Source organism: Doryrhamphus excisus, chromosome 1 (genome assembly GCF_030265055.1).
Source record: "Doryrhamphus excisus isolate RoL2022-K1 chromosome 1, RoL_Dexc_1.0, whole genome shotgun sequence".
In the NCBI taxonomy this organism is placed as follows: domain Eukaryota; kingdom Metazoa; phylum Chordata; class Actinopteri; order Syngnathiformes; family Syngnathidae; genus Doryrhamphus; species Doryrhamphus excisus.
Genome location: NC_080466.1, coordinates 37,682,871 through 37,695,631, shown reverse-complemented (window position 1 = coordinate 37,695,631; position 12,761 = coordinate 37,682,871). Strand labels below are relative to the sequence as shown.

The window sequence follows — 12,761 nt, the reverse complement described above, 5'->3', positions numbered from 1 at the left end:
ATTGATTCCTGACTGGGACTGACTCATATCATCATCTTTATTGTGTGTGTGTGTGGTTTGTTGATTCAAAGAACGCACACGGAACAATGAACAACTCTATCTGTCTTCTAAGCACTGCGCCATGCACTGACGAGGGCACTACGTATTTATGAGTGTTGACAAACAAAGTGACAAATGCTTAGGTAAGGAACACAAAGATGTTGATGAAATGTAGTGTTCTACACTGGTCACTAGGTGTCAGTAATGTTACTGTAATGTTCAGTGAGACACACAAGGATCAGACTTGATCCAGGCCGGTTTTAAATAATTTCACAGCAGGCACAATAATCCCTAATAAACAAATTTGTTACTCATACCACGCAAATCGGAAACTCAACTTCCTGTCTGCCTCCCCCACAAAACCATTTATAGTAACACACTTGAACATGACTCTTATTTATGACTTAAATGGCTTAAATTGGCTCTTATTATAGCTACTATATTGGGTTTTATTAGTGTAAATGACACTAAAGGGGTGCTATATCACGTGTGGTGGGCTCTAAAGTTAAAACCTGTATTCAGAAAGTCGTAAAGGTCGGTTTTCTATGCTCTAATTTATGAAAAATGAATCCTACTTTTACCTATCGTGGTCTGAAATGAGAATAGTAATTTATAATAAAAAATAAATACTTAAATACTACGTATTTATGTGTCTTGTACATTTTTTTTTGAGCGAGAGGCACAAAGAGGGGATGATGCAACTCCACAATTGAAGAGAACATGTTTGGTGCAGTTTTATGCCGGAAAAAATGTCCGCAAAATAGCAGAAGTGCATTTTCCAATTTGTATATGTTTGTTTTTTGGAATCACAAAGTGTCTTTCGTAGTGTTTTTGGACTATTTGGGCATACTCACAGTCAATCACAAAAGGCTTGTGTATTTGCTGAAATGCCACAGCATAATAAACTGTCACCTTGTTTGGAATATTTCTGTGTATGAGAAGGAATGGCGCCACATATTTGGAGGCACATTTGTATGCGTTTGCCCTGTTTTTTTTTTCCCTCTGCAGTGCTTTGTCTTAGCACACATTCTTTGTATGGTTCACTTCGTTTGTGAGTGGGTGATAAGTTGCCCTTGAATTAAGTCATCAGCACTGAATGAACGACACAGCCCGAACTCTCCATCACGCAGATGAAGGGAGGAGACAAAGAGGAACGGCACAATTACTCGCCTTAGGGGTAATAAATGCCTTTTCCTTGGGAGGCAATTCCTTCTCTCTGCAACACGCTGAACCATTTACCAATTATCTGTTACCTACAGTGTAACACACAGGGTCACTCACTGCAGTCTTGTTGGAGAAAATTCCATAAAAATTGCTTGTTTACATAAGAATGACGAGCTCACACAGCATGTGAATGGTGAAGCCTTGAAAGGGTGTGTTTTTGTCCTTCATTTTGTACTTCATCGGGACAAAAGTATTGGGACAATTAGCCAGTACACAGACAGAGAGAATTAAGTATAGAAAAAAGGAATTGGACTCCCTTAGACATAATAAGAGTAAATAAGACTCGTATTCGTGTGTGTTGTTATAAACTTTCTACATTTGTTTTTTAAAATTATTATTAGAGCTTTCTGGACATGAACTAACACCCCTATAGTAAACTTTACTCCTCGTATTACCCAATATAGTAGACATAATAAGAGTAAATAAGACTTGTGCTAATGTGTGTTGTTATAAACTTTCTACATATGTTTTTTTAAAATCATTATCAGAGCTCTCTGGACATGAACTAACACACCTATAGTAAACTTTACTCCCCGTATTAACCAATATAGTAGACATAATAAGAGTAAATAAGACTTGTACTCGTGTGTGTTATAAACTTTCTACATATGTTTTATAAAATCATTATTAGAGCTCTCTGGACATGAACTAACACCCCTACAGTAAACTTTACTCCCTGTATTACCCAATATAGTAGATATAATAAGAGTAAATAAGACTCGTGCTTGTGTGTGTTTGTATAAATGTGTTCCCTGGAAGTTAGCGTGACAGGAAGCGATGTTGGGGGTCAGAGGTGAGTTTCATCTGGCCACAAGTTTATTATTGTGCCTATTGTAAAGCTGATATTCAAACCTGCAATAAATGTCTGTTGTTTGGGCGATCAAGTCTAGTGATTGTGTTTAACCAAAAATGACACCCGGTGTCGATGTCCTTGAATGCATCTTTTGAATGCCTGTTAAGTCATTTTGGTGCTTGAAAATGCTTAATTTAGGGAATAATGCATCAAATTAGCAGTGATAGAGTGAATTCGTAAAATTCGATGTTACGTGGTATTTAGCATCATTAGCTTGGCCGGCATAAACATGTGGATATTTCCATGTATCACCAAGAATGTGTCCCAGTACTTTTGTCCATATGGTGTACAGTATAAAGCGTTGTCTGTAACTCCTACAGTCGCTAGCAGATGTAGCTTATCAGTGGACTATTGTAAAGCTTTACACGGTCATCAGTCCAAACGACGATAGCGAAATTAACATTTACAAATGGCCGCTTGAACTCTCAGCGATGCTACATCACTGTTCTTTACTAGCAATTTGCAGATGATACGCTTTTTATTAGTCATCTGCAAATGTTTATGGCATTTCGAAAAAGGTTAGTGAAACCACATCAGGCGGGGATCATCCGTCAATACGATGTGCGTCGACTCTCAGTTAATCACCCATCAAACTCGCGTGACCGCAAATGTTTCCCCCGGTGAGTTCAGGGTCTCACCTGTCTTCCCCTGTGTGCGACAGCTACCCCGGCCGCCATGGATGGCAGCAGCTGGCTGGGGCCGGGGCTAGTAGGGGCGGTTTGCATCCTTTGGCCTCTTCAGCTGCACCTTGAGTCTTTTCATGCCGATCTGGAAGCCGTTCATTGACTGGATGGCAGCTTGAGCACTGCCCGGGTTGTCGAAGCTCACAAAGCCTGAGGGAGGGGTAAAAAAAAAAAAAGAGCACGGTTCAATACTGGTTTGAGGATGACGGCTTACAAAACATGACTTGTGAGTAGGGAGGGTTCGATACCACACTGACCAAATTTACTGGATTGTGGACAGATTGTGGTTCATCTACTGTGTGGGACTACTATGGACGTTTCAAAAACAAGAATTTGGTAAAACATTTACAATTATGGTATATTACAAAATGCTATTATGTGTGTTTCAAGTTTCAATAAAAAGCTGTCTATAATATATTATATTACATGAAATATCTATACTAGGAGGTTAGCATGCAGACCTCACAGCGAGGAGACCACGGTTCAATTCAACCCTCGGCCATCTCTGTGTGGAGTTTGCATGTTCTCCCCGTGCATGCGTGGGTTTTCTCCGGGTACTCCGGTTTCCTCCCACATTCCAAAAACATGCTAGGTTAATTGGTGACTCCAAATTGTCCATAGGTATGAATGTGAGTGTGAATGGTTGTTTGTCTATATGTGCCCTGTGATTGGCTGGGATAGGCTCCAGGAAAAGCAGTAGAAAATGAATGAATCTATACTAGGAGTACATCACTACTGCAATAAAGTAGAAAAGAAGGTTGTATCGTTATACATCAGACATGAAAAAGTGGTATCGAACCATCCTTACTTGTGAGGTTCATTGAATATTTGTGCATGTTTCATATCAACATTTCCACATAATTCAATATCTATAAGCAACACAAGATCATATTACAATACTTTTTTTTTTTATAAATAACAACAACAACAGGATCACAATAACAGGAGAGTAGCATGCAACCAAAATCACAATATGAGCTGACTGATGGAGTTTAAAAGCAAAATATCGACACAAGTTGTGCTACATTCGAGTTGCAAATTAAAAATGTGTATCTCAAATTTGGAATACAGTGACTGGGCACATTATTAGGTACACTGGAGCTCCAAGAGATGCATTAATAAATATGCACAATTCAGGTTTGAAATGAAGCATGTGTATCGGTAGAAATGCCTCATACTGAGATGTGGTAAACCACTACCACAATTAAAAAACATGCTCTGATGTATGTTTTTTGATACAGTTTGTGTATTAGATTATATACAGGTACTAGTGGATATTCATCCAGGAGCCAACTGATGTACTCATCACTATCCAATTTTGTGTCAAAATCATTCTTCATCATTACTTATATCATTACGAGATAGCCAGCATGTTGTAAACAAATATCATTTGCACAACTCTACTTCAAATCTTTCTTAGGTGCATTTGGTTTGAAACAGGGAGGTGCCGGGAGGTTAGCAAGGGGCTGCAGTAAAGAAGATGATTAGTAAAAAAAGAATAATCAGAATAAATAATCAATAATCTTCTGGTTCTGTTAATTTTTACCCACCAAAGCATTTACTTTGGTTTGTCGCCCGATCCACAAACACTTTGGAGGAGATGACATTACCGAATGGCAGGAACATCTGCATCAGTTCTCCATCCCCAAACTCCTGAGGGAGGTGGTAGATGAACAGGTTGCAACCCTCTGGTCCTGCACATGGGGACAGAGAGACAGAGACAGAGAGGAGCGGGGAGACAAACGGTGAGAGTCGGGACATGGGAAGTCAGAGAGAACACACAGAAAATGCACAACATTTTCATCGACGTCGTTTGAGTGCCTAGAAATTCAGCTTTGCAAACAAAGAATTTGACATTGGCTAAAATGGCATAAATAAATAAATTAATTTTTTTTAAAAAATTAATCACAGATTAATCAGAGTTTTAAAATTAATTAATCATTATGAATCACCATGAATAGTCTTATTTTCTAATAACATTTTATAATAACATTCGAATTACACTTTAAACTGTGTTATGAGCAATGAGGGGTTGCGTTCAAAGACACTGCGTAAGTTTAAATAATTTGCTGTGTATTTTACAGCAAACTTAAATGTACATCCAAATTAAGAGTGGCGGCGTGAGTGCTAAGAAAAAAAAATTACAGATTAATCAGAGTTTTAAAATTAATTCATCATTATTAATCACCATGAATAGTCACTTTATTATTAACATAACATTGGAATCACACTTTAAACTGTGCTATGAGCAATGAGGGGTTGCGTTCAAAGACACTGCGTAAGTTAAGTTTAAATGATTTGCTGTGTATTTTACAGCAAACTTAAATGAACTTCCTAATTAAGAGCGGCGGAATGAGTGCTAAGAAAAAAATAATCACAGATTAATCAGAGTTTTAAAATTAATTCATCATTATTAATCACCATGAATAGCCTCTTTATTATTAACCTCTTCCATAGGTATAAATGTGAGTGTGAATGGTTGTTTGTCTATATGTGCCCTGTGATTGGCTGGCCACCAGTCCAGGGTGTACCCCGCCTTTTTCCTGAAGACAGCAGGGATAGGCTCCAAAATGGATAAATGAATGAAATTAAACAGAAGCAAAACTTCAAGCAGCAGATAAATTTGGCAACATTTCTATGATTTAGCTCAGATGATTTTGGTAAAGTTGATATATTCTTGATTCTTTTGGTAAGTTAGTTATGACTTTTTAAAGCCATTATGTTTGCATTGATCACTATTATTTAAATGCATACTTTGTCGGATAACATTTGAATGAAAGTTCTCTGCTCAATATCTGACTTTGTACTGTCAGAGCATCTTAGCAAATGATGCATTTATATAGTATAAATAACAAAAACGTACTTGTTTCTACAAGCTAGTGCGTTATTTTGTTTGTTTTCCACAAGAGGGCAGCAAGGCCACAGTCCTGAATGCGCTCTTGGCTTGTAGTCTTTTTTTAAAATGTTCTTAAATGCCAAGACCTTTTTTTATTACAATGAACATGCATACACGCATCTTGACCTATGCATTCACCCCCCTAAAGAACATAGCAAGTTTTTTTTTAAATTGTCTCCGAAAAAGCTGTGTTACATTAAGTTCTACATACAATATACACATCCGAAGACGTTTGATGAGTGTTGCATATCGCGTGTTACCTTCTCGTTGCTGCTGTGGGATGATGGTTGGAGGGTGGGGGAAGGCCTGGCTGATCTGGCCGTATGCAGCGGGGTAGGCTGCTGAGGCGCGCACACACACAAACACACACAAACGGATCAGATAACAGTCGTGACAGTGCCACACAGACCCACATATATAAACAACATGATATACACCGCGGCGCAGCAGGCAATGGATCAGATAACAGACAATAGAGTGTACATGTTGCACACACACACACACACATTATAGAGAATACATTGATGTTGTACAGCCGTGACACTTTTTTCTACATGGTGAAAATTCAAATGCAAACAAAGAGAAATCTTTATCTCTCTCTCTGCACCTCTCACTCACATATGCACACACACGTGCACACACCTGCATACTGCTGGACTCCCGTGTAAGCCTGCTGGAGAGGATCAGCTGCAGTGGGACTTTGAGCTGTTCCAGAAGAGAACACGGAGAAAGAGGCGGAGGGTAACATGGATAAAGATGGATAGACGGAGGTGTGGGTGTGTGGAAGGGTAACAAAATCAGCGAGACGGAGTAAGAATGTAGATGGAGGGGATGAGGAGAGGGCACAGAGGTAGGTGAGAGTAATATATAATAAAAGTGGGGGGTGGGTGTGGGTGGATGGTACGTGAGGGAAGAGACGCAAGAGGAAGGAGAGGTCAGATTTTAGTGTGTGAGGCGTTGACCTCTTTCAGTGTTCACAAGCTTAATTGTTTCCTCAAAGTCAAACCCACCAAATAGTTGGAAATAAAAAAAATGTATTAAAGCTACTATAACCCCCCATGACTATTCAAGATTTAACAAGTATGAAGGCATAGTTGCAGATAAAGGGTACAGTAAGTTCATTACCTTCAGATAGAGAAGAAAGGAAGCAGCCACCCTGAACCCCAAAACAACTCCTTGGAGCTACACCCAGGCCATTTTTCTCAGACTCCTCCCTAAAAACCACTTCCTGTAACACTGGGAACACAAAAAGAAACATTTTAATTAAACCTAGGGAAGGATAAACACAGCTCGGCATACAATGCAGGGAGCCAGAGGAGGCTGACGTCATTTCAGCTCCCCAATAAATACATTGCTTGGACACAATGCCTTATATGAAAATGATATGTTAGGCTTTTTCATTTTAAAACTCATACAATGCATACTCTCATCTCCTCCCCATATAAATAAACTCCTCCCCATATAAACCCACTATATAAACTGAAGAAACAAGGCTGGTCTGCCTCTGTCCACCAGAGGGAGCCAGAGGAGGCTGACATCATTTCAGCTCCCCAATAAATACATTGCTCAGACACAATGCCTTATATATATATATATATATATATATATATATATATATATATATATATATATATATATATATATATATATATATATATATATATATATATATATATATATATATATATATAGCCCACCTCAGAAAATGACATATTGTAGTTGTATTGTAGTCTGACTTGCGGTGTCATCTTACAAACATAATTAAACTCATCACACAGCAACCTAACACTCAAAAGGTACTGTGGTACAGTCATGGGAAAAAAATATCAGTGCTGCCTTTTTCTTCAATTTCTTGTTAATTTTAATGTCTGGTACCACTACAAGTATGTTTCCTGAAGATACAATGAACACGACAACATGGAATACCTAAAAGAACTCTTTTCTTGCAGTACAATTTCATACGCTCTTGATGTAAGAACTTAAGTGACTTTGGTTATGATCAGGAAAACCATGAAAACAAGGTCTTAAATTACACTCTTATGAGTTATTGTTGTTGCTATTATAATTGTAAAAACAAATGTACCTTTACCAGGCATTAAAGTGAACAAATAAACTGAACAAACAAGGCTGGTCTGCCTCTGTCCACCAGAGGGAGCCAGAGGAGGCTGATGTCATTTCAGCTCCCCAATAAATACATTGCTCGGACACAATGCCTTATATGAAAATGCTAATATATGTTGGGCTTTTTCATTTTAAACTCGTAATGGTACATATTTTTATATATTCTGAGGCATACTTTTTGTGTGTTAAGTTGGTGTGTGATGAATTCAGTAAGATGACGCCATGAGTCAGGCTGTTATGGTGTTTTTATAATGACCTCCCGGGACTTCCAGTGGGTTGACAAGCTCGTTATGAGTGCAATGATAGCTTGTAATTGACTCTCGCTAAACAAACAGCCACCATTTTTGGGATTTTGCGTCAAAACTTCTGTGCACAATATTGACAGCTCTTTGAATTATTCATAACATATTCTTTTTGTTCCTGATTGTTATGAGAATATTATACTCTAATCTTAACCGTAATGATGACAATGTATTGCCTGCTTCATGCACATTATCCTTCTTAGAATTTACAGTATGGCCTTACTTCTGTGTAAATCTAGAAAATGTAAAAGCTTCTAACATAATTTATAAGCTTTTAAAAATATTATGCATGAATGTTATGAAAATTATATGATGTAACCCCAACTCGCCAACTGCTTTGAAGTTAAAATATCAGTTTCTGTGTGTACATTGGCTTTGCCGCTTCCCCTTGTGGAAGCAGGCTGCACCATAGCTCAACATAATGGTGTTTCTAATGCATAGAGAGCATATAATTTAACCCCCCGCCCCCTCCCCCGGTTACTCTGAGTGTGTGGTTGTTGTTCCTGTTCTCACAAAAGAAAGATGCCCACCACCCTAAATGCTTGGAAATTATGGGAAAATATATGTTGTTGCTTCGACATTGCCGTTGTTACAATAAATATGCTTGTATTATAAGTCTGCTATACCAAATATAATCATGTGGATCATGCATAGAATCCATAAGTTTTCCTTCCATATCACTAGAGTTCATGCAGTAATCCCTTTTAAGTTGGTTAATTGGTTAAGTGAATAGGATTCTTAACTGATAAATATACCTTTTAAATACATTAAATAACATTATTAGAGCCCTCTAGTCATGAAATAACACCCCTATAGTCAACTTTACACTCATATTACCCAATATAGTAGAATAATAAAAGTAAATAAGCCATTTAACAACTGGGTATGTCTACCTTTAGGGATACACCAATTGTCATGGGGGCACATGAATAAAAATTAAAAACAACTTGTGCCAAATGCTCACAATTACTAGTGTGCATGAATGCCTCACGGCACAGAAAGGAGACAAAGGCATGAAGTTGTTTGTTGCTCTGTGAGTATTATATAAAAAATAATTAAGTTTAATGATTATTTTCTGCATTGAAAGTGTTAAATCTTGAATCTTAATTAAAAAATAATAGATAGTATATATAAAAATATACTAATTATATTATTTAAAAAAAACACTCTCTGCCATCTCTGTGCATGTTCTCCTTGTACATGCGTGGGTTTTCTCTGGGTACTCCGGTTTCCTCCCACATTCCAAAAACATGCTAGGTTAATTAGCGACTCCAAATTGTCCATAGGTATGAATGTGAGTGTGAATGGTTGTTTGTCTATATGTGCCCTGTGATTGGCTGACCACCAGTCCAGGGTGTACCCCGCCTTTTGCCGGAAGACAGCTGGGATAGGCTCCAGCAACCCCTGCGACCCTTGTGAGGATAAGCGGTAGAAAATGAATGAATATTATAAAAAAAGAACTGCAAACTGCTGGCAAATAAAATACTAAATAAAAAAAGTACAACATAATAACTTTTCTTTCTTTTATTAATAAACAGACTTGAACTAAAATATATTTTCAGTGCAGCATATCTGCCAATGCGGCGGGTGGTGGATTTCGGCCCCCACCCCCTGCTAGAATGATGCTGGAAAGTATCTTGAATGTAACATGGTGCTTAATTTTCCATATAGTTTTTCCCGGTACGCCCCCATGGATACACGGAGTGTTGTTTATCAGACTTACCAGGGTAATGGTGTATCCCGTTGGTGAAGACAGCCTCTGCAGGGGGCTGTCCATTTGCTTGCGGGGGCGGCATGCCAGTAAAACCATTGACGCTAATGGGGGAAGGGATGCTGGTCACTGTGGGGGCGCTGATGCCTGGAGGGGTGCTGCCGCCTGCAACCATGAGGGAGTAAAATCAGAGAGTGTAACAGTGAGTAATTTCCTGTATTTCCCCTCGGGACATTATAGAAAGTTTTACTTTGACTGGCCACCAAGTAAGTCTTGCAAATGTCAGAGGGGGCGGTCCAGTGGTCCAGTGAAGACATTAAATGTCAGGGCTGATTTCTTATCTCACTCGACTCCATTGTGTGATACAAGAGGATGCGGATCTTAGATGTAAAGAAGAATCAACTGTGTTTCATGATATCAAATAGTGACTAATAAGGGATTTTCCTTCTTTTTTTTAAATCAAAGTAATCTTCTAAAAAGCGTAGAAATCGCCTTTTAAGTCCGCTGTGAAGTCACAATGGAACTTCCTGTGTTTTTAGCTTTGCAGCTGTTCCATTTTTTTTTATAAAGCGTCTCCATTTTTAGCTGATATAAATGAAATTATATACAATATATAACTTATACAACCGCTGTTACCTGACGTGGGCGTGAGTGGGGCTCCGGGGAGGCCATTGATGGTGGCCATGTGTTGCATCTGGGCGGCTGCAAAGGCGGCCATCGGGCTGAGGTAGCCCCCCTGGCCTACTGATGCCATCAATGCGGCCTGCTGCTGCACCTACAGGATGGAGGACATTTGGAATTACCATCATGTTGTCTATTAACACATTAAATGGGACCAAAGCATGGAGCCGTATGAGATTCTAATGGTATGGATAACCTTGGCGAAAAATATTTAAAAAAAGAACTGCACTATTTTTAAATAAATAAATAAAATGCAGGCTAATTCTGCGATTAATGTAAAAAAAAAAGTGAATATTTTTTGAATAAATTTTTTTTTAAATTAATTATATAAAAAATATTATTTCAAAGCGTGATTGATTATTTGCTATTTTTTTAATGAATTATGCTTCCTGTTCTGGCTAATGTGATTGTTGTTAGCAACTGTTGCTAAATAGTTGTTCGTTCTGAATCACATCTCCACATTTGGTGACCTTCCACGTGAGTAATATGACTACCAACAACGATAACGGCGCTACTGGCGCTACTGTACATGCGTATAATAATAAAGAATGGAATACATCATGAATAGAGTTTAGAGGTCTAGTATAGTACAGTATTCATTGCATAGAAAAAAGGTGATTTTTGTGCCTTAAAGGTACAGTAACAATATTAATTTAGGAAAAAAAATGGTTAAATCATTGTAGCATGTAGCAACTTGTCAAAAACATACCCTTGTGGGTACTACTGTATGTTTTTGTTTTTTTTTTAAAGAAAACAACACTTATTAAAAACGTTTGCCCATCATTCGCAATCCTTACATAAGACAAACACCTGAGTTGGTAAAGTATGGGAATCTCTGATCTATATTAGGAAATAAGGAGCGTCAAAAAGTGACTATAGGGGTGTTATTTCATGCCTAGAGGGCTCTAATCATGTTAAAAAGTGCATTTAGAAGATTGTAAACAAGTTTTTTCATGATATGACTATTATTAGGGCTGCATGGCGATGAGTGGTTATCGTGCAGGCGACACAGCTAGGAGACCCGGGTTCGATTCCACCCTGGGCTATCTCTGTGTGGAATTTGCATGTTCTCCCCGTGCATGCGTAGGGATGTTTCGGACGACCTTGGCACTTTTGAAACTTGAGGCTCTCTTGCTAGGTGCTAGCATGATGACTGTTAGCATTTTAGCATTTTAGCTAATTTACTCATGTCTAAAGGCAAATACACACATGGTATGATGTGGGGACACTATCTGACTGCCCGGACACTTTGGGACTTGAGGCTGTCTTGCTAGGTTGACTGTTAGCATGCTAGCATTTGACTAATACGCTGTCAAAATTTCAAAATGACCGTCCCGAAATAATGTGTTAGAAAAAAAAAACAAAAAGATGCTTTGTGAAGGCCTTGCCTGAGCGTAGGCTCCGTAGGCTCCAAACTGCAGGGCCATAGGGTTGAAGATGCCCATCTGACCGGCCATCTGCTGCATGCGGCGAATGGTGCGCTCCTTATCCGTGTCTGCGAACTTTACCACCAGACTGGACGAGGCACCCTGTGCATTCACACACACACACACACACACACACACACACACACACACACACACACACACACACACACACACACACACACACACACACACACACACCAGGCAGTGGGTTAGTGTGTACAGATGGATGCATGACATCAGCTTGTGTCCCCCGTGGCATACAAAGCATGCATATATTTTCCTCCTATACAAAGAAAGAAGGATAAATGATAGAGACAACCCGGTCTCTGTGTTTGCTTCTTTCGTTCTACTTCAAAGCTTTACTTCACCCCTGATGTAGTCAGGATGGGTCAAAGGCGGGGGACACTTTTCCACAGAGGGATTAATAAAGTATAACTTTATAACTTTTAGAAGGTAATTAAGCTGGTTGTGATTCACCTCTGCGCTGACTCACCTCCTTCACATAAATCTACAAGCTCTCACGCACAGCTACTCACCGGCATTGTCTGGCTGCCGTGTAGTGCACCGATGGCCGCCTGAGCTTCAGCGTGAGACGAGTATTTTACAAATGCACAGCCTGAAAAGAAAGAGGAGACACATGGAGCGTGTTAAAAAACATCACGTACAAATAATATCAATATTTATTCATCCCAGCCTACCACAGCTGTCTTCGGGCGAGAGGCGGGGTACACCCTGGACTGGTGGCCAGCCAATCACAGGGCACATATAGACAAACAACCATTCACACTCACATTCATACCTATGGACAATTTGGAGTCGCCGAT

General features: G+C 39.0%; 1 protein-coding gene across 6 annotated transcripts in view; it reads right to left on the bottom strand.

The window, feature by feature from the left end:
• The window catches only part of celf4 (CUGBP, Elav-like family member 4), a 118,400-nt gene that overhangs the window by 5,550 nt on the left and 100,089 nt on the right, over window positions 1–12,761 (bottom strand). For 3 of the 6 annotated variants that reach the window (XM_058070921.1, XM_058070904.1, XM_058070938.1), the window contains exons 5-13: window positions 12,474–12,553; window positions 11,899–12,039; window positions 10,466–10,604; window positions 9,842–9,994; window positions 6,821–6,931; window positions 6,338–6,400; window positions 5,956–6,036; window positions 4,350–4,493; window positions 2,755–2,949 (exon numbers count right to left, since the gene is read on the bottom strand). In XM_058070921.1, the coding sequence (XP_057926904.1) occupies window positions 2,822–2,949; window positions 4,350–4,493; window positions 5,956–6,036; window positions 6,338–6,400; window positions 6,821–6,931; window positions 9,842–9,994; window positions 10,466–10,604; window positions 11,899–12,039; window positions 12,474–12,553 (1,040 nt within the window). In that variant the 3' untranslated portion in view covers window positions 2,755–2,821. The remainder of the gene's footprint in view (window positions 1–2,754; window positions 2,950–4,349; window positions 4,494–5,955; window positions 6,037–6,337; window positions 6,401–6,820; window positions 6,932–9,841; window positions 9,995–10,465; window positions 10,605–11,898; window positions 12,040–12,473; window positions 12,554–12,761) is intronic. The other 3 variants (XM_058070947.1, XM_058070930.1, XM_058070914.1) reach the window with 2 other exon arrangements.